Source organism: Lipophrys pholis (genome assembly GCF_963383615.2).
Source record: "Lipophrys pholis genome assembly, chromosome: 9".
Classification (NCBI taxonomy): Eukaryota; Metazoa; Chordata; class Actinopteri; order Blenniiformes; family Blenniidae; genus Lipophrys; species Lipophrys pholis.
This window is the reverse complement of record NC_137639.1, coordinates 15,617,541-15,644,359: the sequence shown is the minus strand read 5'-3', so window position 1 is coordinate 15,644,359 and position 26,819 is coordinate 15,617,541. Positions and strand designations below refer to the sequence as shown.

Sequence of the window (26,819 nt, the reverse complement as noted above, 5' to 3'; positions counted from 1 at the left end):
TGCCTCACAGTGAAAAGACCTGTTTGACACTGGACTTGAGGCCGTTCTGTGTGGAGTTTGCATGTTTTAATAGTATAATGACATCGATTTGCCCCAAGCGTCAGAGTGGATGGATTTTGTTTGCCGCCGCGCCGTGATGGCCTGGTGACAGTTGGACATGTTGAAGGTGTATCCTGCCTTTAACTCATTGTCAGGTGGGATTGACCCCAGATCTCATTACCTTAAATTAGAACAAGTACATACACAGATGGCAGATAGATGGAAGGATGAACAAGAAAACTCAATGATTGTAAAAACAAAAGAAAAAAAAGAAAAGAAAGTACGGTACCCCACAGTTTCAGACTGACAAAGGAAATATAATTACAAATCTCTCCTCTACCTTTAGCCAATTGAACTAAACAACTATTGGTTGTGACTGCTAGGTAACAGACAGTGTTAAGAGAGAATTACCCTGATTTATGTGGATTAACAAGAGTATGGCAACACCCTGGGCCTCACATTTCTAATTAAAATTTTGATAAATGTTGGTGGTGCTGGTGAGAGGGAGAAGCAGTGTTAAACAGTATTAAATAGTGTAATGAAGTCACTTTTTCCACAGTAAATTCTCAGTCTCATCGATTTTATCTTCCCATTTATATTCAAAATGGTAGGATATTTCAAAGCCCCACAGCGCTTAAGTGCCGCTTGCTTTAAAACACAGCAGGGCTGAAGGTAAATTTACGTGCTGGTTGAAAATGAACACACTTTGTCAAAATTATTATCGCACTGCATGTATTCGCTTATAGTGCCATTTCACAGAATTCAGGAAGCAATATAGGTGGCACTAAATTATCACTCTTCACAGTGTGTATCGTGATGGAGCGAAAAAAAATAAGTCTGTAGCCCCGAGAAACAGTCTGTGTTTTGAATGCGAGGGTTTTTTTTTTTTTTCAACTGTTTCTGTTTGGATTATACTGAATAATTTCTGTGGAAAATGAAGGGACATCTTGTGTCTGTTTAAGCCGTAAACTTTCTGCTCAACAAATGTAATAAATGAATGCATAATAAAGCTGTGAGTTTGTTCTAACACACTTGGAGATGAACCCGTGGGGATGCAGATGGGACATGGGTTTTAAGAACGTGAATAAATTATAGTGGTTGGGTTTCTTTTTTTTTTTTTTTTAACCAACGTATCCTCTTTTAATACCCATGATTTCCTTCAGTTTTACTTTCTTTTGGGAAGAATTGTGTATAAAACACTTCGTCAAACATCTATTTATCTAAACTGTACAACTGCCCATTTTAAGTTAATGTCCATAGTCTGCAGTCAATGGCACCAGAAACACCAGTTGTGTGTCAATAATTCCCGGTCAGCAACCTCAATCTCCACAACGAAAATCTCACTGTCGTATTTTTCACTTGCCAGAAATGTTCATACCCAAACTGATGCCAAACTAAAATTATGACTGGCAATTTGACCTCACAAATCCGGTGGGCAAAATCAGTTATTCCACCTATATTTGTCTTTGGCTCGATGGAAAATCTGTGCAAAATGAATTGCTGAGACCATATCCTTAACCTTTTGTCAGCCTTGGGCCCCGATTCATAATTTAGCTGTGACATTTCTGAGGTGTATTTAAGCCGAAAATTCAATTAAAACAGATGAGAAATAAAGATGACTAATCCTGTAATGCATCGCGAGAATAAAGGCAACAGATTTCATAAACCACAGTCAGTATTGGATCTAAAACAACTTGAAAAGCATTCATGCAAATTACAGGTCATTTTCTCATTTTAGTCCATATTGAGTCTTACCAGTTCTCTTTTGCTTGTATTGGTTTATATCAGCATTTACTTTATGTTGGGAGTCATGCTTGGTGTAATCATTCTAATTTGTGTATTTCATTTTTAAAACATATGTTGTACTCAAAGATTTTGTTGTTGTCATAACTAAGGGAGACTGACAAATTATCTTTCCTACTACATCAAGGAAATATCCATCCATGCATCCTTCCATAAAGTAGGAACATTATGGACAACTTTCTTGTAATGTCAGTTTTCCCCAGCATAACAAATTACAATAAATGTGGAGCAAGCCACAATGGGATATTCACACATTCTCTCCGAGGTGAAAGTGTGTTTTGTTCTTGGTTTGGGACTAGATCCAAAAAGATTCCCATATGGACACTTTCCGCCACGATACAGTATGGAGATGCTTTAGATGTGTGCTATTTTTGGAAAGTTATTTAGGCCGTGATGGCGAGTCAATGAAAGTTAGAGGGGAAACTGCAGCAATGTCTCAATCTGTTCTTTTTTAATGCTTTGTTTGTTAATGTAATTTTGTTTCTCGAGGAGATGTGGCTTCACTTGAAAATTGTTTCACTTTGATGTTAATGAATTAGTAAAGAGTGCCTTCAGTTTGGGGATTTCCATGTTGTGGCTCTGGAGCCTTAATTCCGAGGCACCTCATTTGAAACCACCTCACTAAAATGCCCATCTGGATGCTGCAAAGTAATAAGCCAGCTTGGGTGTGTAAAAGTTATTTCACAGTGTGTCACAGTGACGGAAACCAGGGTGGAAGAAAACAGAAGAACACACATGCAAGTAGGCAAATTATGCTGATTAGAGGAGTAGGCCTGCTAATCCCATACGTGCTGCATCAGAAATTCCACGTATTGTGGAAAAATGGAAAGCTAAAAGAAAAATGAAGGCATGGGTGGCAGGGCAGAACTGAATGAGAAGTAGAGAGTGTCCCCATTTTCCTAAGTAGTTCTAAGCAGCATTAGTGCCTCTTAGCTGAACATGCCAAACCTGGGATTCAAACTGAATCCTTGCCGGGCGAGGCTTACGATGCGTCATCTGCACACACACAAATGTCGCGGCTACAACTGGCGTTCGCCCGTTACGTGTGAGAACTACGCACTGAGTTGGCACATGTAAAATCTCTTTGTCGCCTTCACTTTTTTCTATTCCTTCCATTTCTCTCTATTGCTTCACCATCTTCCAAATTCTTCCCAAACCAAAAAAGTTAGCTTTTCTCTCTCTCCGTGACACATCATCCAAATATCTAGTGAGAAGACAAATGCCACACACATCAATGGAGCTTTAAACCACTCATCCTGGCTGCTTTGCTGCACCTTCGACTTAAACCCAATCATACAAAATACAAAGACAGTCTGACTCCAAAAGGCACTGTTTCACACAAAAGAAAGGAAAATAGATATTTCCTCAATCACTTTAGAAGACATCTTGCTGCATTGGCTGTCAGTGAGAGAGAAAAAAGTTATGATTACCACTGTGCTTTTCTTCTGCTTGTCCCAGATAGGCTTCGACAGACACCAAAGTAAAGGAAGAGAGCAGTGACAGGAGGGAAATAATGCTCTAAACCGCTGTATTCCTCCTAAATACCCAATCTGCATTAAGAAATGGCAAAATTAATGTGCAGCACCCACTTAGTAATCACACTTCTCTCTCTTGCCTTTCTTTTATTCATTTACCCTGCAAGAGAAATAAGTGCTATCAGAAAAGTGAGAGCGGCACAAAGAGAGAGAGCGAGAGAGAGAGGGAGAGAGAGAGAGAGAAGGCAAGAGGGACCCTGTGGCTCACTGACTAATGCATACAGGTCAGCATGAGCTGACAGCACTCAAGCAGCAGTAGTGGATAAAACGTGTGCAAGCATCTGTGTCTATGTATGCATAAGAGAGATATTTTTGTAATGAATGCCCCTATGTGATGTGTGTGTGTGTGTGTGTGTGTGTGTGTGTGTGTGTGTGTGTGTGCAGCCTAAGCGCTCTGATCTCCCCCCCCCCCCCCCTCCACATTACCCCCATCAAGCATAGCAGACTGGGGCCCCGAGTGCCTGAGCTGTTGCGGTAGCTGTCAGGGATTAGAGCTCGGAGGTTAGGAGCTTCACACACTTTTGTGCACATACACGTGCAAACTTCTACACACAATCTCTTCTTGTTTCACTCCCTCTCTCTTGATCGCTCTCCCTCCCTCACAACCGCAACACCCCACAGACCAGGGCACCTAAATAATAAAGTACACTAATGAAATATTACAATGAGTGTTGTCTACTTTTTGCAAGATGGCAGAGGGAGCCAGAAGATGTCATGAGGTGAACGTTTTAAAGCCATAACTCCTGGGGTGAGCTGAGGCGTGGGGAAGACTACTTCTGGCTTTCAAATACCATACTTTAATAGGACATATCTCAGAACAAAAAGAGCCATTAAATTATTAAGGTTTTTTGTATTTGATTGGCATATATATCACTATACAAATATTTCATCAGCAAGTGTGCCATTCTTTTTTTTTTTTTTTTTTTTTGGTGCTTCGTTTCCTCACGTTTTGCTTGTCCTTTACTATTTCTCACGAATCAAATATAACACCAGCTCATGTCACTGTAACCGAGACAGCAGCCTGGGAACAGTTCCTTAGCAACAAGGAGCCACCATTTACCTTGTAAGTCTTCCCTTTCCTGGTGTACTTTAACAACTTTTCACTGCGCGGGGTAATCTTCCCTCCGTGGTACTGACTTTTGGGCGTCAACCACAGTAATGCTAATCTGCGTCTCCTTTCGAGCATCATAAATCACAGAGTGATGGGCATTACGAGAACTGCATCCTCCTGCTGATTCCCCAAATTCCATGTTAATCATAGAGTGGAGTGCACACAAACTTTGAGAGAGAGGATTTATGATTAACTGTTGGGAGTACAATTAGAGGGATTCTTGTTGTGATGAAGAGCACTTGCTCGTCATCCATCATCAGGTGTCAGAGGCACTTTCGGCTTTGGCTCTGCACCACCACAGGTGCAACTCTTTATGCTGGTGAAGTCATTTTGTCCTCGATCAAGAGCTACAGAAATTGGTTAGAATTAGTTTTAATGTATTTTCCCATAATGTAAGTGTGCAATGCAGTCTTTTCCATCAATGAAATGAAAATACCACATCGGTGCAAAGATAATGGAGATGTAGTGCAAACACAAGGGCTTGTATGAAATGAATTAAGCTGTATTGATACGAAATGACTACATAAATAACATATATACACAATATAATGTGAACCTAAAAAATTGAGAGAGATTCTGAATTGCTTGTGGATGTGGGCCTGTGTGTAATTGTGTGCATGCAAATATCAGCACATCCCGTGTTACTGTCTTGCAGACGTCCACAGTAATGCGTCACTGGCACCCACGTTATCAGAGCACTTAAGTGAAGAGTATGACACTATCTGACCAGAAAGGAAGTCCTGCATCACCTTCCTCCCTTCCTAATCTCATTAGATCTCAGGGTGTAAGTGTGGACTGTATATTGTACATGACAGTGCGCCAGCATGCCAAGGTTGTTGTACCACAGTCTGATGGTTATCAAGGATGACCGTCGAGTGCAGCACAAGGTGCGTGAGGCTGTATATGAATGTGTACTTGTAGGTGGTACTCACCTAGGCATGCTGGCATGGTTCCACTCCAGGTTCCGTTGTTGGTGCAGGCCCTTGTGACAGTGCTGTCCCCTCCTATCATCACATATCCCGGCTGGCACATGAACGTCACATTGTGGCCAACCGCGATGTCGTCACCAAATCTGAGTCCATTGGCTGGAATACCGGGGTCACTACAGGTGATCACTGTCATCAGAAATAAAAGAGAAGTAACAGGGTCAACTATTGCATGAACTAAATTGAAAATAGAACATCAAAATCATTTCAACAGTGTCTATTGAAACACACTCCTTTAACACATGAATCCCATCAGAGGACGAGCAAAGGGTTATCAAGTGAGCACAGAGAGAAAGAAAGACGGTCCTATTCTCTAGATATATTTTATTTTTAACCTTCTGTCTTAATTGCTATTGGTTTCCATTTTTCCACTAGTGTCATTTATATATAGCCCTGTGCTTTTATTTCCTGTTCAATTACCATCAGCAAGAAGGTTGGGTAGTGCTTGCATTGCAATGATTACTAATTATCCATTGGGGACTAATAATTATCCTCTTAGCTAAAAACAGCATTTGTCACAAATGTCTGAAACAGCTGTGCCATATACAGTGAGGAAAATTGCTACCAAATACAACCCAGCCCTAACCACAAGAAGGTCAGAACATTTAATGTGAATCAAAGCAGAATGAGTGCAATGATGAGGAAACCACTTAAATCCTGCAGGTGTGTGTAGCTGATGAAAATGAGAAACCTTCCTATATTGAAAAAAAAAAAAAGTTTATTACATCTCAATAAAATTAACAGATTTCCAATACATCACAGCATTTGGCTTTAGATAAAGGTTCAAATCTGCTGAAATATAAACCCAGACCTGCAAAGCCACTGAATTATATCAATCTGCATCAATGACAAACATTCCACTGTCAAAACTATAATTTGTCTCCTGAGCTCAGACAGATGGATGATTACAGTATTTTATGTGTGGCAAAAAGTACAGTGGTAAAACATGACAATCCATCTCTCCTGCTTTATCCAGACTTGATTCACGGGTGGCTGCATCCCTGATATTCCAGTAGCTGGGTTTATCCCAGCTGGAAATGGGTAAAAAACAGATTACACACTAGACAGGCCAAACAGGAGAACACACACAACCACCCACATTCAAACATGGTCAGTTTAAAGAAAAACTAATAAACATGTCTGTGGACTGGTGGGGGAGGCTGTAGGACCTGTAACAATATCTTTCAGTACAATGTTCACACTATGCACAGAGAGAATCAAACAGAAAGACTGTTTAGAAAAGGTGCGAGCCACTGCACTGCAATGCTTTGTCCCCAAAAGCTTGAAAATGTTTGCGTTATTGTCATTTTGGTAGTTTTGAACAAAGTACAATTTATAAAAGACTGTACTAAGAAAATAAATCGTCGTCACGAAACATGAAGTCATTATGACGAGACTGTTGGGAACCTTAACTGCTTTCCACCTTGGTTCAAATAATTCAACATATCTAAATTCAACAAAAGCATAATTTCAAAATATCATAACCCTGTCCTGCCATTTGCCTTTACAGTTAGATAATAAATTATTTTATGTGCGAGGATGGTAACTTTACAAATATCTGTAAGGCGTTGGGTGGTTCGTGACTGGACATTAAATTTGGCTGCATCTTTACACCCCCAAACAATGAAGTAAATGTGTTCACGTTATTTGTATCGCATTGGGCTGGGCATTAGCGCCATACAGCAAGAACATCCCCAGTAGGAGTTTGCACTTAGAGACCCTTCTGTGAGTTTGCATGTTCTCCGAGTGTGTGTGTGTGTGTGTGTGTGCGCGCGCGTGCGTGCGTGTGTCCCAGTTGTATAGAAGATCTATGGACGTATGTACAGACCTTTATATGCAAAAACAGGTGCAGCAACTGATTTGTGCAGTTTTCCTTTTTCAGCAAACTCATTGCCCTCTCTGCCTGCTTTTTAGTACCACTGATGTCACCATCTCGCATTTGAATGTTTTGTTATGCCCAACGCAGGAATTCTTTTTTCTGGTTCACTCAAACAACTCAGTTGTCAAAGCACAATTTTCCTGAATTGCACTCACAAGCCATAAACATGCAAATCTTTTCCATTTCGACAATCCTTCTCATACACTGAACATGAAATCAGTGCACAACATTATTGGTCCCCATTGTGAGGATGCAACGAGGTGTTTAGACAATGTTCCGAGATTGCAGTGTACAGTCTAAAAAACACATGTGAGACATGAGACAGACAAGGCAGCGTCATACAAACAAAAATCAGTTCCTGTGTAAACTGCATGAAGCCAAAACATCTGCTGTTTTTTTCTTCTTCTCAGTAACCTGATGCTTGCTGTGCATAATGTAATCAAGGTAACCACAATAGAGGGATTGTGCATAATGTAGTATTTTTAAGATGCTCCCTGGCAGAATATTTGTCGGCATAAAAAAAAAGCACTATACAAAAAATGATTCCCGGGATATCTGATGAAAATATCAGGAGTATCCACAGCTGATAATAAAGCTACAGCTATGTATCATCGTACAACACACAGTATGGTGTTTCATTGACTTAAAAGTCAGGGATGCCTGCTTTTGTCATGAAACACAATCAGCAAGAATTAGATTTCGGAACATATTTTTGTTCTAAAATGTATTTGCCAGTTTAGCAAAACAACCGCATGTTCCACAGTGGTTAGCACTCTCACTTCATAGTGATGCTTGTAGGGCTCAATATGTGGAGATCACGTGCTCGCTCCAGGTACTCTGGTATCCGTGTACTTGAGGGTAATTGATGACTTTAAATTGCACGCAGGTGTAAATGTGAGTGATTGATAGAAATACTTGACTAATTTAAGCAGGGAACGTGGCCAAAATAATGAAATGATGCAGAGTCCTCCTGGGTTTCCTTTTTTTTTTTTTTCTTAAGTCTCCTCTTTTCTATGTCTAATCTTGGCTGCTTCTTGTGGCACAGTCTCTCCAAAGTAAACAGATGGCTGAATGCTGGCCCACTAAGTTGTCAGGTCTTAGCCCAGTGCTATCTCTGATAAGATTACAGTTGCCAACCTTTATTTGATTGCTTTTTCATCGCTCTTGTTTCATCTCGTAGGCCCCAATTTGCACGCACTTATTGCAGAACCTTTCCTGACTTGTTCACCTTAATGTACAAAGCCAGTTTGATGCATATGGTCGTGTCGACTCACGCCTCCTCCCTTGAATTAATTTCAGTTTGTTTGTTTTCCCTTTCTGGAGAGGACTTCAACACTTGGACGTGTTTATCGTCACTGGGTGAAACTAGCTTTGACAGGATTAATTTCAGAGCTACTTTTTCTGTGCACAGGGGGAAAAAATCAGGGTCTTCCCTCCGACGCTAATTGTGGTTTTGGTTTTAGGATCGCAACTTCTTCTCCACTCCAACAATGAATTTGAGACACAAATGGACACAAATCAACAAGGCTTGCAGGTAAGTGAACAGCCTGCAGACAACAGGCAGGTCTGATGCGTGTCTGACATGAATTGCTATTTGTTGAACGTCTTTGCAGTTCACTTGGAATTCCGTACTACATCCCCCTTAAAGGTATCTGGACACAATATCCTGTAATCTGTCAGGAGAATAAATTGCTGTGCAATTGGCGCAAGGTATTTTTGATGTCTGATACACAGAGTTTCATAATATGGCTGCGGTGCATATGGAAATTGTTCATGCAAGAAAATAAACTAACCTGTCAGCCTTGTCTGATTTCCTTGGGACTGCAGAGGCATTGTGGGTACTAAAACTACTTTTTGTTGGCAGTTCAGTTTAGCTCACAAATGGAAATCACACAAAACGGGATATAGTAATATAGCATGTAGTTGTTTGTTGAAAATATCACCAGCAAACCATTATCCAATCACCCCAATAGCCCCAAACTGAAGCAGAAACTAGAATTTACAGAAACTATGAACAATTTCCAGTGTATCAGAAGCACTGCACACCTGTCGTCCCATTCTCAGCTCCCTTTTTAGACTTTAAGCAACAATATACGAATGAATCAAAAAATACTGATGAAAGGCTGTAGAAAGTTTATTTCTCTCATTATTACTTCTATTAGAGTAAACAATTGTTCACACCTAAGCAGAAGTTGCAAATTAGGTATTTGTACATCAATACTGTATTATACTTTCAGGTATTCTATCTTAATCCTTTTTCTGATAACTTTTTTTTTTTTTTTTTTTTACACTTCCTTCCTATCTTTGAACACATCTTCGAAAACAAGTCTTTCCAAATATCTTCAGTGGCATTAATGTCAAGTTCAACTTGTGAGTTCATGAATGATGGGAGGAAGGATGGTGAAATCAGTCGCATATTCAGACAGTCACTGTTCCGGAATAGAGTTGTGCTGAGCCGTAAAGCAAAGCTTTCTGCTGTTCTCCATCCCCACCCTCACCTTGAGTCATGACCGCAAGAATGAGATACAAGTGGCTGAAGTGATTTTTCGCTACAAGGTGGTGGGACACAGTTTATGTGACATGAGGAAGAGCGCAACCATCCAGGAGAGACTCTCATTCGAGCACATACTCCTCCCCATTCAGAGGAGCCAGTAGCCCCCCCCTCGTATTGCCTCCCTTTAGAGGTTTACCAGACGCTACAGACTGGGAGGAGGCCCCGTGGGGTTGGCCCAGGACCTGCTAGGGAGATTGTATCTTTGGTCTGGCTGCTGGGGACAGAGATGTCAGCACTCTATGTACTGCCACCGTGACCTCATTTGGACATTCTAACCCTTCTAACTCAGTAGAAAAGATTAGTGGCTTTGCTACATCTGCACATAGGTTCCAAACGTCTCAGTCTTAAGTCATGATACAAGTCCTTGTTTTACATTTTATATTTAGAAACATGAAAAAAGAGCTATACTGAACACCACAGGGATTGAAACATTTTTCTGAAGAATAACGATCACTATAGAGACGTGAAACATTCCATTTAATATCATCAACAGCTTATCATCACTGATACGCCACAGTCGTCTTGGTAGCTTATTGACGCTCGAGTCTCACAGCAGAGGACAGTGAATCAGATAATAATGCTCAAGTAACAGCATGTAGAACATTGGCCACAAGCTCCTATAGATTCAATGAAAATTTTAACCTGATCAAATATATTCTGGTTGATCATAAATACCAGTTAATCATAAACAGCTTAATAACTACACAGTGATATTGAAATAAATCCAAAATTAGACCATTTCCAAACCATTAAGTTTCTATTTGTGAACCACTTATGCAATAATAACATTTTGGGTCTATTTCTTCAACTTATTCTTGTGTTTATCAAATTATTTTTAGACTTTTTTTTAGCACTGCGACAGGTTGCGATATTCTACTAAAAGCAGCCTGAATGCTGATGATGTGTACATTATCCACAACATTTAGGCAAGTGGTCTACGTCACATACAGGATCCACTTGAATGGCGCAAGGGCCAAGGTTTCAGGGCAGATTACTGATAAGGTGGTGAATCCAAGCAAGCTGCAGTTGAGTTATTCTGCTTTACGTGCCAACTGTGGTTGAGACAAGTTCATATCAGGACGCACCTCAAACATTTGTTCCCCGCATGCTTCAGTGAGTCTTGGAAATCAGCGCCTTCTCATTTATGGAAAACCTTTGATAGATATTGACCACTGCACACTACGAACACTGCACAAGGCCTGTCGTCATCTGGTCCAATTTGCTCCTATGCGTTCTGGATTTACTTTTTTAAACGGAAGTTTCAAGGATGAGCAATGTGCCCAATATATTTCAATCTGTGGCAAATGCAACAGTAACAAAACCGTCAGTTCATTTTCCCTCAATCTACCAGTTGTTTTGTCATAGCGGCAGATTTTTTTGGATGAACTTCCACCAGAGTTCGCATAAGTCTGTTTGTACCACATAGTCGATCCACTTTTTTTATTTTGTTTCTCCAAGCTCCCAAAATCACACATTATCTTGAATTAAGCATGATACGTCCCTCCAAACATAAGCCAGAAGCAGCTAACATGAATAAAAGACAGCTCATAAAAATTTCAGTTGGTATCAAATAAACCCTTCGACTGAGGAGGTTGAGTAGTGGCCTCAGAGGTTGGAGAGAAAAGAGGAAAGTAAAATAAAACTGTGTCTACATAAATGTTTACATGTACCTGTCCATCAATGGACGTGGAAATACAAGAAGCCAGCACAATATAGAAAAGCTGCAGGCCAATGATTTCAACAACTCGGCACAGTGTACGGCCTTTTCATTGTACTCTTATCTGTAACAAAACATTACAAAACTTACTGGAATCAAGTTAAAGCAGCAAATCAGTGTTTGTGTACTTTATAAAACTGCCTTTGCTAAAGTATGCATTATATATTTTATTGATTTGATTTTCAACTAAAACATTTATTTTGCATTTGGTTATTTCATAAAAACTTTTACCCTGAAATAATATTTTTTGACATGCAAGTGATGATGCTGGATTGTGAAAATTATAGTATTTTTTTTTTAAGTATTTGAGCATGAAGAGCTCTCCCAGAGCAGAGGATGTTAGGTTTTTCAATGTTAGCCAGCCTTTAAACGTGGTTATTCAGGATACAAGCGCTCAAAAATGAATTAAACTACTTGAAAAACCAGTCTGTCACCTCTAAATGCACTAATTTACATTTTGCTCTGAAGTCTTCATTTAATTGTGTCCTCCAACACTTCTGGCTGTCCCAGGAGGGGAATCCCACACCACTGTGAAACTAGGCCGGAAAGGCATGGACAAGAGAAGTGAAGAATATGAAAACTATATTACATAAATCAACTGAATAACAGCACATTACAATACAAATAGTCTCTCTGAGAAAACTGCGTTTACTGTTTGTTTTATAAAGTGCTTTATGGCTTGTCTTCACAGCCAACTGGGCAAGTCTCCCCTCCAATGCAGTCCAGCTAATTTGCAAATTTCTTAACATGCTCGATAAATTTCATTAATCCATCACCAAAAGTGTTAAGAGAAATACAAGGAAAGAAACTCTCCCTGCCCCTCTCCTTGAGATCATTTTGTGACTTTGATCCGTTCACCTACATGATCGATTACCCATGAACCGTGAAAATGATTGCCTCCTTAATGAAAGCACAGTGAGTCAATCCTGGCATCCTAAGTGTCCATGTCCCTGAACTGACCACTAAACTTTCACGTGAAGGGATATTATAAGACAGAATAAGTTTGTTGATAAGCTTGCTTTACAGTTGGAGGAAAGAGGCAAACAAGCTAACTTTGACTTCTGCATGGTTAATCATTATTATTGAATTCAATTTTCAATCCGTCTCTCTCCTGCCCATGAATGTCACTCCAGAGACTCATTTAATTTAAAACATGAAAATAATGTCTATATCATTCACCTTTTGTTGTCATCTAATAGCAAGCAACAAAGAATTAGGAAGAGAGATCGTGATAATTTTCAGAAAGAACAATGTGATTTAGTTTGATCGTCGTGGTGGTGAAAATTGAATATGGATTGGTATACTTCTTAATTATGACAAGACTCATTTGCTGAGACGCATACACTAAACCACCTGAGAGCTTTGACGCACCACTGAGAGAAAATCTCTGAGAGATTAATGTATCATTTCAGTTGCGCTGTGCCTTTTTTTTTTTTTTTTTGTTGATGAAATGGAAAAATAACATCAGGTTCAGAAAGTTTCATCATCATGTCTAATTGTAAAGTGATGCATTGCACAGTGGTACATTCTGTCTGTCATCCTCACATTTATTGTGACTGACATGCATAAGCTATTGGCAGAAAGTCACTGCAAAGTAACTTTGCACTCAAGCGTCACGTCGACAGGAGAAAATGACTGTGTTGTTTAAAATGAACTTTTACCCTTTTATTTTTATTTCATGTGTACAGTGTGTGTCTGACGTTAATGTGGAAAGAACTGAATGAGATCAACAATCACCTCTGCTGTGTTGTCACTTTGTTCACAGCAGTATTCATGAATGCATTCTACATCGTTATGTTTCTGTGCAGCGTATAAAAAAGTAGGACTTGCAGACCAATCCTCGTCAGATAGATTCACACAAGCTGGAAAGAGGGCAGGTGGTATCCTAAAGCATCGCAACCACCGTGGACATCAGCTGCTAAATGTCTCACTTGGGAAGGAGGTGCAGACTCTTCAAATAAACAGAGTAAATCTGACTTCTAACCCTCAACTGGCCCTCCTCGTAAACACCCACAAGGTCTGTAGTCCAGCATTTCTCCATTTCCTCATTTATTCATTGTTTACATACATATATATATATATTTTTTTTATCATTTTGCACTGCTTTGAGCTGCTTCCCTGTTGTCTCTGAAACAATGAGAATAAATTCTATACCAATCACGATTCTAATCTTACCGGTCGGACACTAACACAAAGAACTGTATACTCCTTTAGAATTCATACTATGGACCCCACATGCATCACAATGGACATTTAAACAAAATCCAATATACCAAGAGACGCAACTCCCCCTTTGCTTTCTCGTCTCTGTGCATGCAAAACTCACTTGTGCAGTTTGGAGGCGTGCCAGACCACGTGCCATTGGCCAGACACTGGCGTGTGGGCGACCCAGTGAGGAAATATCCTTCCATGCAAGTGTAGAGAATGGAGTGGGAGAATGTTGTGCCATCCACACGGGAAATACGCCCATGAGCTGGGGTACCAGGGTTCCCGCACTGCACCGCTGCAACGCAAAGGAGAAGAGAATGGATGTGAAAGTCAAAAGTGTAAAAAAGTCATTGATTTTTTATTTTAACAATCTGGAGGTCAGAAGCCCCCAAGGTGGCTGCAAGATTGCTTCTGGAGGTCTAAGTGATTGAACAGCTGTGAATATATTAGTCCTCCTGTATCATGGAAAAAATAAAAAAAATAAAGGAACATCACAGTTTTTTTTTTTATCATTAGAATGGCTGAATATTATTCTTTCCTTCCTCTATTCTGATTAACAATCATGTGTAATATTGTGTCAAGGCTGGACCGGATCCCTTCATGTGTGCGGAGGCTCTCCATTATGCATGTGTGCTTCAAATGTCTTTTCTCTTAAAGAAGCTGTGAAGTCGCCAGTAATGAAACACAAATCTATACAGCATAACGGCTTTATCAAGAAAGGCTAATGAGCAGAGCTGCCGCAGTGGTACAGAAGAAAGCCTTGCAGTATTGATGAGTCATTATTACACAAAGTGCAGCTTGTATATTGTCAGGTGCCAGAAAGACATCTAATACTGTCCGAAACATAAGATGATCTAAGGGGCTAAAGTAAAATCCTGCCGTTCTTGCTTAAGGACTCAGGGTTCAGCACTAAATGTAACAAGAATCAAGGAATGTGTAGTTATTGGTAGGAAAGAGATGAAGAGGAGAGAATGGTTTGGGCTTCGTATTATCTTTATCTTTTTGCATTTTCGAAAAAATAAGCTAACTAAAATGTATCCTTGAAGACATGCGAGGACAGAGTTTGCTTCACGTGCTTCTCTTCTGCACCAAATCATGTCTAATTACAAAACTGATCTGCTCTCTCAATCACCTAATTGCCTGGAAAATCCAAAATAGGAATTCTTGTAGCAGACGGGCGTGTTGAAAGTGCAGTGGTGATTTCTCAATTACCACATGAGCAGACACACAAGCTCATCAGGGTGCAAACAGCCAGTCAGTCTCAGTCCCACAATACTGTACTGTGACTGCACACACACACAGAGAAAGGAACCACCTCAGAAATCGTACACACCCACACACACTACGTCCCTGTGTGCATTTCCCAAAAATAAAGTACGTGAGCGTGTGTGGTTACCTCTTTTAATAATTCAAGGCAGATATGATGGCAGACACACAAAACAGATCCTGATGGTATTGTGAGATGGATATTAGGCTGAATATCCACAGCGACTGTTTTCCAGAGACTGTAAAAGCCTGTTGATAATGGATGGATCGGCTTTCACACTAGACAGGGCTTTAGATCACAAACAGACAGGACTGAAACTCATTTGGGCCCTGGTGAATTCTCGCCTCATCCCTACTGAGGTGGAGGGATGTTTAAAACAATCTTTAAATCAGGGGTTCAGCTGGGAGATGTTGAGATAAAAAGCTAGTGGAAGAGAGATGTGGAGCTAAAAAAAACAAAAATGGAGAGAAGCAGGCAAAGGCTGAACAACACAGAGGGTAGGAGACAGAGGAGGGATGGATGGAGACCGTGGACAGGGCAGAGAGGCGGCAAGGCAACAAGATTAAGAGAAATCAGAAGAGAAGAAAGGAAAAAAAGGGCGAACATTAGGGGAAATTAATGGCAACCGAAAAAAGAAAAAAAAGGAAACAAGGCACACATACAATGAAAGGCACATTCAAAGGGAGTAGTTTGGAGAGCCTGTGCATTGGCCTATTATATTAAAAATGACACTGGCGGTGTTCCAAGCTGGCGGACAGTAAGCGGAGGAGAGGAGAAGCAGTCAAACATTTGCCTCAATATCCGGTTGACCCCTGGGGGTAATTTATGCAAGATGTAGAGCTGGCGTTCCATGAACTAATATCTTCGAAATCCACAATGATTCATTTATCACAATCCAAAAAGAACTTGGCTTTAGGTGTCTAGAATTAATGAATTTTTTGGTTGCAGTCTGGAAGCGAGTCACAGCACCATGTGCTGAACAGAAAAAAACCAGACTGCAGCAGGGAGATATTTATCCATCTGGTGCAACACTGCGTTTATAAGCTTTCGCAATAATTTGTGTATGTTGCAGAATGCAGTCAATATGTTACACACACTATTACGTGTGCATCAAATATGGCTGAGTACCATTTCCATTGTTCGGAGGACGAAGCCAATGCAAGTTGTGTAAGATTTTCTTTGGAAACAATGATTGTGTGGAGAATACAAAGTGAAACCTATGCATCATCAGTAGTTTCTGGAAGTGATATGGTAAATGGCTTTCACTTATACTGCAGTTTTCCACTGCTTAGGCAGCCCAGAAAGATTGTTACGTTGTTAGACACATTCATTCATTCACACACACACACTCACACACCAACAGTGACAGCTGCTCTGCAAAATGCTCAATCCATTCATTTGGAGCAATTTGGTGTTCAGTGTCTTGCCTGTACATTTTTTTTAGATTTAACGGCAAAGAAAAAATATTCTAACATCTTGTTTTTAGGTTGTCTCAAAAACACTGGTTCCCTCCCCAGTGATGCAGTTTTCTAAGTCCCAGACTGATGACATTAGACTTGTTTTTTGAGACTACAACTATTTTCATTTGTGAGTAATAAATCACATAATACAAAAACAGTACAAAGAATTTTGATAGTTTAAAGGTTGAAGTTCAAATTCTAAATCTAGTCAGAACACAAAAACTATTGAGATTCAATACTGAACCCGGTGTAATCTCAGCCCACAAATGTGCGCTTGTGCGTGAGAAAATATGTGTGTTACATCTCAGCGTGACTCCTATCTGCTCTTTCTTCAAGTGCTTGACACTAATACGACATAAATATTTCAAAGATTTCCTTACGTTTGCAGAATGGCTGCTTGCCAGACCAGGTCCCGTTGGGGAAGCAGATCCTCTCCGCGGAGCCGTACAGCGTATGTCCCACTGCACAGGTGAAGCGCACCTTGCTGCGAACCTTGAAGTTTCCTGCCTCCCTGCTGGCATGGGCAGGTGTGCCAGGATCCCCACAGGTGCCCGTTGAGTCCCCTGCAGAGCCAGACACGGAGCAATGAAAACACAGAGGAAACCATCCACTTCAAGTGTCGGTGCACATCAGCACATTGATCTTTTTGGGTTAGTATGGCAGTGAGTTACAGCACAATGTTATTATTTGTCAAGCAAACGGACAATATAGGGAGAGCTTAGACTAAAAGTGGACAACTTTTAAGTCCTCCGGAAAGATGCTTTAAAAAAATAACAACACAATGCACCAATGAGCAGTTGTCGCCGTGCCAACAACCTCGAGGACCAACACTTTTCACTGCTTTGACACCGGGAGCTTTCTGTCCATAAAAACAGCAGCGCCAGCATTAAAAGGCAACCAACTGTGGTTATGAGAAATGATGAATGTAATTTGACCTCTGCAGCTAAATGCAATTTCATAATCCTGAATTATCTCTATTGTGTTTTCTCCTTTGGAAGAATAATTCAGTGTAACTACCTTGCACTACCTGCCATGCATGACTATGAGGACAATTAGATGAAAGACACAATGTCTCTTGTTAATTATCTCCACGTTCCTATTTGCATTGTCCCCAGTGGGTGAAAGAAATAGGACATGTTCGCCTTCTGAGCCATAGGAAATGAGAGCGTTGACAGGTATAGAATCAGGGCAGTGCCATCACTACTGAAGATTTTATGATGTGCTGAACAGTGAGCCAAGCCGAGTGGTGGGTGTATGCCAGAATGGAGTCTATGGGGTGCAGTGGGGTGGTTTTGTATTCACCTGGGACATCCTCTGAGCAAATGGAAAAAAGCACATAACACCAGCCACCCCTTCCACAGTTGTTGCTGCTGCTGCTTTCTTCCTCACAGAAATGAAACTAGTGGCAGAACGAAATGGGGGAAAAAAAAAAAAAAAAAAAGTCCTCGGAAGAAAGACTATCACAGACAGATTCACGAAAATGTACGCATTCTAATGAATCCATCAACAGAGATACCCTCTGTATGGGATACTCTAGCTTTACTGGATTGGTTTAAGATGCTGTTTCTTGAGCTATGCACACACCCTTTGCATCATTCCCTCTGTGCTTGCGTCTGCTCTCTGTGTACAGAGCCGCAAACAGCTGCAGTAATACTGGACTTGTTGACAAAGCCTTGCTGCACAAACACGAAGCTCATATCTTCAACACACATCCCACTGCTCATACTGTATGTGCACAAACTGCATCTGTCTGGTCAAGGGCTCACAGCTGGAGACGATAAGCTTGCGCATGGACGTGGTCAGCAATTCATGAGTGTACACACGTGAATGTACTGTGCATAAAAAGTGAATTTGACACACGTGATTGTGTGTGATGTACTTGCATGCACATCAACATTTGCAAGCTTAATATGCATAAAATTTAGCGGCTTTGCGCATTTGTGTTCGCGTAGGTCTGAGGGCAGCTTTCGGTACTTCATTAGTCTCCTTTGGTTAGGTGAGGGAGCTCGACTCTGCATGCACTGTGAAAACCATAATTTTGCTAATTGGGATGGCCGTGGATTTAGTTTGACTCTGAGTTAATGTCCGTTCACCAGGATTCCTTTGTGAGAAAATAATAAGGACCTCAACTCAGCCATGCAACAGATGAGGACAAAGGGGGAATGGCTTGGCAAGCAGTTTTTAAGCCCTGTCTTACTAATTAACAAGGGGAGACAGATGAGAGGAAGGATAGATGCATGGATGGATGCATGGATGAGAACCGCTCGCCGACACTGGGACAGGCTTCTAAGGAATTCCTAGTCCAAATGATTTTGTTGCTACTGGTGATGAACGGACACTGAGAATTACAATGTGTCTTTTTCATAACTGCAGATAAAGCTGTCAGAAGACTACGCAGAAACCTATTTCAGCATATAAACATCACAATTGCTGAAAGATGAAAAAAATTCAAATAAGTTAAAAAAAAACATGATAAGTGAATTATTGAAAATAGACGTTTGAACATAATTAGCACTTTCCACACAGATCATTTCATCTTACTAAGACTGGGGTACTTATTGCATCACTTGTGGAAGGTTTTCTTTTTTTCCTTCTTTTTACTTCTCAATGTGTCAGTGCTAACTAGGTGTTGAAATGCTCGCTTGCACTAATCTAAGCAGCAGCACATCTTCAGTTTCTGTGAAAAAAAAAAGTAGTTCCAGCTGTGTTGTGGCTGTAGTTTCTGCTGCAGCTGTAACAGATGTTTACTGCCTAAATCCATCAAGCCTCTTAGTGATGAACACGTGATCTACAATAGTGCAGTCTTTCTAATAAAGGGTGCTGATTTCATAGGTAATTATAAACCGTGATGCAGTAATCCTGTGTGACTTGACTTTTAGTGTTGAAATAAATCAAAAATAGCTTTGCTGAAAGTATCTCTTGGGGGAAAACTGTTGTGTCAGTACAAAATGCTTTTGGGTTAGACTTTGTAGTTGGACTGTTTGTAATCAAAATTCATACCATAAACTTATGTTTATACTCAACTTCAGCACATCAATTTCCCTTTGCTTGGTGAGTTACATCATTATTTATTATGATTAAATCATGTGGTCCCTGACCCAGGACTGTTATTCTGCGACATACATTTCTCCACGATTTAGTCTCAAAACAGCAACGGCTCTGACAATTAGAATGTTTGGGAACAGAATCTTGTTGGCTTTACTTATCATACTTTTTCAGGGATGAGTTGATGCTGATTGGGAAAATTTAAATTAAATGTACTAAATCTATTCTGGTATTAAATGGGATTTTTTTTTCTCTCCCTTCAATGGAGTTGTATAAATTAACAAGATTTACTCAAACAAAACGGAGGCAATAGGGCTTGTGTTGGTTACAAGCAGCTCCGAGTGAATGATGGAAGAAAATATAATGCAAAATTACAAATCATCGCTTTTTGAGAGGCTCATTTGTCATAGCAGCAGGGAGCTGATCAAATCATCTAAATAACAGATTGCAAATTGCCTTTAAAACCTTGTTGATGATGAGGAAATATAAACTTGTGATGCTTTTTTTTTTTCTTTCTGACCAACTACATTAAAATTACATGCTTTAATAGAGTCTTCAGCGATAATGGGGTTATTATGTTGCACAAACATTATTATTCAGGCTCAAACAACAAGACGGTTCGCAGCACATTTCTGCATCCATTGCACCATCTTTTTAAAACTCGGAACAGAAACCAGAGGAAGATAGATTGAAGCCTCAGACGATGTGCCTCTCCTTCCCATCGAAGGAATCTTACTTCCTGCTTTTGCAACTCTCTCAGTAAATACTAAATACTGAAGGTGAGCAGAGACTCCCTTTTTGAAGAGGAAGGAAAAAAATAACTGTCATACAAGTCTGCTTACAAACATTACGTTTGGGTCAGTGAGCTGAACAAACTGAGTGAACATTCAGTAAAAAGGATCCACTTAAATGGTCAGGAATGCTTAAGTGTGATGGGAAGGAAGTGCACATAGGGGATTAAGGGGGGAAAGTTTGTTGTTCTGCAGACATACACTATAAGACACTTTTTCCTCCTGTTTTCAGAAAATGTCGAGAGAAAAGTCTGGAACTAAATGTGCTGAAAACAGGACCTGGAAAGTGCAACTTGTATCCGCGAGAGCCCGCTTTTAGGTTATGTCAGGGGTAATTTTTCAAACTAAGCTGATTGGGAAATAACATTTGCTTCTGCACATTGTTTGGCTGAGACATTAAATCACATTTCGCTTTTACTGAATCAAGTGATGCGTTTGGCATCATTTCTCCATGGTTTGGCACTGCTTCAACACGAGTGCACTTTTTCTAACATTCATCCATTACAGATATGTCAAATTATGAAGACGGGAGTACTTATGTAAAAAGTGAAAAATCAAATGCAAAATAAACACACACAAAACTAAAATACCTCCTCAGGCTCCTTGATTGTGAGATTTAAACTGGCTCAGTTTTCTACCAAATATCTCATCAGCACCAGGGCCTACGCTGATGCAGTGTGGTGTTTGTGAACCTTTGGATACTCTGCTGACTTACTTATTGTGTTACCAAGCTTTGGTTTAACTCACACGAGTTTGGATATTTCTGTAAATGTTTCTGACAATCCAACATAAAAAAGATGAATGGAGTTCCATTTGCCCTGCTAGTAGCATCGAGAGATGACATTTAACCAATTTAACAGCAATCTGTCTCTTTGGAGACTCGACTCTTTGTTCATCTCCAAAAACCAGACACTGTAAATGACTTCCAGTGGAACAACCTACCGCAACAGAAATGTCCCCATGACAAAGGCTTACTGTGTATTTTCTCTGGAATAATGAAAATATTACAAAGTTGTTTGTGTTGAATTTAAAATAAAATCACCCAAAGCAATTTTCTATTTAATTCACTGTCAGGGGGATGGCAGTATTCTCAGTGATGAATATCTAAAAGTAAATGCAACTTTGTGACTATTTTCTTTAATTCATGGGAAATAACTTAAGTCCAAGCCTGTGGTTTTATTTACAGTGTCTGTGTAAAAAGTAAAGATCAAATCAGATAGAGTTGAATATATTACCAAAAGACAGTCACAAAGGGAAGTAGAGTTCTAACAGTTTGATTGAGGGCTGGAGCGCGTGTGGGTGAGATTGTGCATTTGTGTACCTGAGCAGTGGGGCAGGGGACCACTCCAGTGTCCGTTCAGCTGACAGGTGAGAGAAGAGTCCCCTACGAGCTGCCGTTCTCCAAGGCACGAGTAGCGCACAGTTGAGCCAAACGTGAACTTGTCCCCTCTCAAGACTCCATGGGGAGGTGTACCTGGGTTCCCGCAGTCCATCTCTGCATAATAACAATACAGAGAATATCATGAGGGACTTGTTGTATGTACTGTTGAGTGATTCAGTACGGAAGACCATCATATTCCTACTGGTGCAGACAGAAAAAGTCATTTAAAGTATGATGTATTTTGAAAAAAATAAAACTCTTTTTTCTCTCCCTAAATTAGCTCTACAACTCGCATGCAAACTCTATGCACTATTGCTAAAACAAATTAAGCCCTGTCAGAAGCAGCTACCAGTCCACTGCACTGATGTGAACTTTGAATCTACGAGCTTGTGTGGAAAGAGCGACTTAAGCTGATTATGTGTCTTCATATGTTTAACAGAAATCTGTTGGCTTGCTCAGAACTGCTCCAATTTCTTTTACCATCACTTTTGATAAAAAGGCAATTTGATTAGATTTTTTTCTTCCGTAAGTATTTGGTAAAAATAACACAATGGGTATTTCATTAAAGTGCCAAGACTCAGCTTCAATGTGAGCAGTTTACATTAATACTGAAAGAAAAGAGAGGAAAAGTTCTTTAAGGATACTAAAGTGGTAAAGGTTGAGGGCTGAAAGAGCAGTGTGACAGATACACCTTGAAGTCCAACATTATCAAGGTTGTTGGATATCTTCCTGCATTTTGGTTCTGAATTTCATCTAGAGCGTGTAGTGCAATCCATCAGATCATGTGACTGACTGAATCTGTGATGGCGTCACCATAAATGCCATCTGGTTCCTATGGAGAATTTTTTCAAGGATCATAGTCATTCTGAATGACGCGATTTTGTTCAATGAGTTTCGACACATTCGGGTGAATCTGAGCACACAGAAGGCTCGTGTAGACCTCTGCATTTATACTGCCGCTTCGGTGAGCAGTGAAATCAATGGATCAGTCAATAAATGCTAGTGTGCCAGTTTTACTGACAGCCATTCATTTACCACCCCGTTCTATTATTTGACTGAAGTTCATCTTAGTTTGTTTTTTTTTCCATCCGCAAAACTTTGTTCCACAACTCGAGATATTTGCCATCATTCCAACAGTCTTCTTCCCATTCGTCTGTATGCTAACTGTCAACCATGAGCTGCGTGCCAGCTTTTGTCCTCAAACTAATGTTGACACAGCTGCCCAACAGTTAGTAACCAAGTATCCACTTACCTCTGAATGATTGCAACCGGGTACTTGAGCTAAAATGTCTGTTTGCTCAACAGTCAACACTAAAGCACTCAAGTTAATGCTGAGACTACACTGTTTATTGTAGCATGAGTATACAGAGCTTGAAGACAAAAAAAAAAAAAAAACCTGAGATATGATCATGATAAAATGTGTAACGGCATTCTTTCAGGCTAAGTTTAGTACATTGAATCCTCTAGTCTCAGTCTTTGTTTGACCTTCAAGTATATTTATACAACGCTGTGCTTACTAAGCTTAGAGCCATAATGCAAAATAAGTTTCTGTAATATTGCAAAGTTAATTTCCTAACAGTGAGTCAGTGATGCCTGGAGCAGCAAATAAACATTTGTGACAGATACTCCTGTGGATCACTTTAATTACTGTTCCGTTTGATGAAGTGAACGGAGTGCGTCATCTCTCTACCATGAAAAGAAATGTTTGCCAGTCTGTGTGCAAAAACATAGAGGTTTACTTTCAACCAGGTGTTCCAGAGCCACAATAGCACCTTAGACAACCCCTGCAGTTCATGGATACTTGTTGTAATGTAGAATGTTTAGGTTTTAGGAGACATTAGCTATGTACTGAACAACAGGTCCTAACAACAGTTCAATAGTGCAACATAAACATAACCCACCGGGGCATCCCGCCCTGCACAGATGCTGTCAGTGATCGTATTTAGCAAGTTGTACCATTAAAAGTCTGGAGGAAAACAACATGATTCGGGATACTTGTCTAAGAATGAGACATATTTTCAAAATTCCCCCCCCCCCCCCGAGTCTCTGCTCCAGTGTTTGACCTTAATGTGACTTTAAGGTAAAACACACAACACAGAATACTGGTGAAGCAAATGCACAGAATCCATAAATTCTAAAACATCCTTAATTACATGACACAAATATTTACACAGTTTTCATTTGATTTTCAAGGTATGAAGAAACCATACGTACCAATGCATTCTGGTAGAGGTTTGTCCCAGTGGCCCACAGGCTGGCAGGTCAGCACCGAAGAGCCAAACAGGTAATATCCGGGGTTGCAGTCGTAGAAGACCACGCTGCCGAATGTGAAATTGCCATGTTCAATCTTACTCTCCCGGATAGAGTTAGCAGGGATTCCTGGGTCAGTGCAGTTAACCACTGTGTTAAAAGACAACGAAAAGACAGTTGCAGCGTCATTAATTCCTCAAACATTTAGATCATGACAAAAGAATAAAGAGAGCTGTGAACTGATAGCAATTAATTTTTCATTGCTGCAAGGATAATTCAGCCCACATATTTTCAAGCAAATTGCTGTGAGAACTTCAAATTTATTTAACTATTCAACTAAATGTTAAAAAAAAGAAGAAAAAAAAGGCCTCTTGCCCTTAGCCATTATCCTTGTTGCCATGAGTGCTTAAACATCTATTCATGGGTTCTTTTTTTTAACAGAAGTGTGTTATGGAGCCACATCAACTTTTCTCACAGAAATATAAATGATCACTATGAGCAAATTTTCTTCACTGACTTGCCGTCTTACGTTTCGTTGCATCTGCCAATTGTGGTCATAAGCAGCAGCATTTTTCTTTAACTGCTCGTGTTTCATTTCTACAGCTCCGACACGTCAGAGTAGACACCTTCCGATTAGAGCCACCGACACGGCCCACTTTTCATAAACATCAATTAATTATGGCTTTCAAGTACAAAACAAATTCATTTGTGATGCATCTCACAAGACATTAACTTTGACTCAAGCCAAAGTGGAAAATGTAGTTCCTGGCCACGTTTTCACGCCAAGCTCACGTAAACTGACGACCTCTGGTCACGTCGTTGTTGTGGCATTAAAATGTGTACAATGTACAACGGAGGCTCGAGAGATGAAATACAACAAAGAGGTATCTTTAATGAGATTATAATATTCCAGTTGTACGATCAAGGTTTTGTCTTGGCATTGACGTGTTCCCCCTTTTTTTTTTTTTGAATTTACATATGGGATATAAACTGAAAGCCCATGTAGTGTATACATCAACATGTTTGGACAGGAATTATTAAAATATCCAAGCATGTAATTCTAACAATTGTGGAAGCCTGATTTACTTCATCAAATCATATTGTTTTGGGATCTCTCTTGGAATCTGTGCCATCTCTTTATTTTGGTTGGAGCTCAATTTGCATAAAAGCTATCTGTCAGCTTCAGAGTTAATAATAGAAGAGTTGACATGACCTCATCAGTGGGTTTTAAAGATTTTTCTTTTTCCCAAATGGGGGGCAAGTAGGTAAAGGCTATATTAAGCTTTGTCAATAATAATGATATCACTCAATCCTGTGTTCTGAACACCAAAGGCACAAATTCATGAGCATCCATTTTAGGAGCAGTGCGGTTCCAGATGCACACTGCTCACTGTGTGGTTCGCTCAGCTGCAACGCACAAGAGGGTGAAATTAAGTTCACAGCAACATGAAATTAAATCAATAATGCAAATGTGTGACAAAGTTGGCTTAATGTGAGAAAATTTAAGTGGGACCAAACAGACATATTTTGACAAAGGGAGTCATGGCAGTTTAATGTGATTTCACTCTTTTGATCTTTCACCAGGTCTGTCTCTGAGGTGTTATTCACACTAATGAAAACGGTATCTCTTTGTATTTAAGTGCCAGTGAAACATACGCCAGGTGGAAAGATATTATTAATGGGAAAAGTCTGGCAAATCTAGCTTTGGACTATCAGATCCAGAGGTAGCAGACCAATTAAAGCCAGACTGGAGATGATTCAATTTCATTTGTTTAATTCAACATTTTAATAATGGTTTTGAAGATGTTACCTTCTTCAAATAGAATTTTGAAAACAGTTCTTAGCTTTCAGTGCTGGCCTACTTTAAATTTAGGACATCAGCTTCAAATATCCATCTCTAGCTAGAAGAATATAAAACTGTTTTTTTTACGCTATCATCGGAGTGCTGGTGGTGAAGGTATTGCTAATGAGTTGAACCTGTGCAAACCACAACTGGTCAAAACTAAAAAAACAGCCATCATCTGACACACACAGTGAGAATCTATTCACTGAATGCATTCTTGCCTTGAAAGTAAGTTCTCCCTCCAGCACATTGGTACAAGCTGGCAGTAAAATTGTCGAAACAATTCCCCACTCGCTCCTTCCTTTCTATACATCTTGCTGTAAGCTCATTATTGTTGTTTCTCTTCTCTTGCTCTGAGGCCAAGGCTCCAGATGTTGCTGCCTCATGCTCAAATCTGAGCACCAGAAGCAGGTAGTGGCTTTCTTTCACTGGAATCAATTGAGGTTCGATGCTCCTCAATCCAATCTGCTTATTTGTTTTTGCAAGCTGGCATTCACTGGCTGCTGATACCTGAATGATCATGATACATCTGCTGGCTGCTGAATTCTTGTGGTCATCCTAGCTACAGATCCCCGAATAATCGCAAAGCACCTGAAAAAGCTATCTCATTCTGTTCCAACGCACGCGCTGGATTCTATTTATGCTTGCTGGCAGCAACGTGATCCATTTATGACCAGCCTGATTCACCGAAGCAGTATTAGATGAAAGTGGCTGTCGTCAGGGAGAAAGAAAAAAAGGGAAAAAAAAAAAGAAAAGCCTCTCGTTGTAGAACCACTTTTCAAAAAAGGATCCTCACAACTGGAAATGATGCATATGCATGTGTGTGCATCTTCCGGTTCAAAATGTTTACTTTTGATTGTTATTTGATCTGACTCCAGAGGAAACGTCTCTGGTCAGAAGCCTTGGTAAACACAGCACAGGCAGCTGAGATCGACTGTCAAGGTACATTT

General features: G+C 40.1%; 1 protein-coding gene across 1 annotated transcript in view; it reads right to left on the bottom strand.

Annotated features, from left to right (window-relative positions):
* Window positions 1–26,819, bottom strand: part of LOC308114193 (CUB and sushi domain-containing protein 3-like) — a gene marked incomplete at both ends in the record, with an annotated part of 224,717 nt that overhangs the window by 24,580 nt on the left and 173,318 nt on the right. Inside the window, 5 exons of the mRNA XM_080470880.1 lie at window positions 5,421–5,603; window positions 13,951–14,127; window positions 16,940–17,122; window positions 21,717–21,890; window positions 23,991–24,176. Coding sequence (XP_080327006.1) covers window positions 5,421–5,603; window positions 13,951–14,127; window positions 16,940–17,122; window positions 21,717–21,890; window positions 23,991–24,176 — 903 coding nt within the window. The remainder of the gene's footprint in view (window positions 1–5,420; window positions 5,604–13,950; window positions 14,128–16,939; window positions 17,123–21,716; window positions 21,891–23,990; window positions 24,177–26,819) is intronic.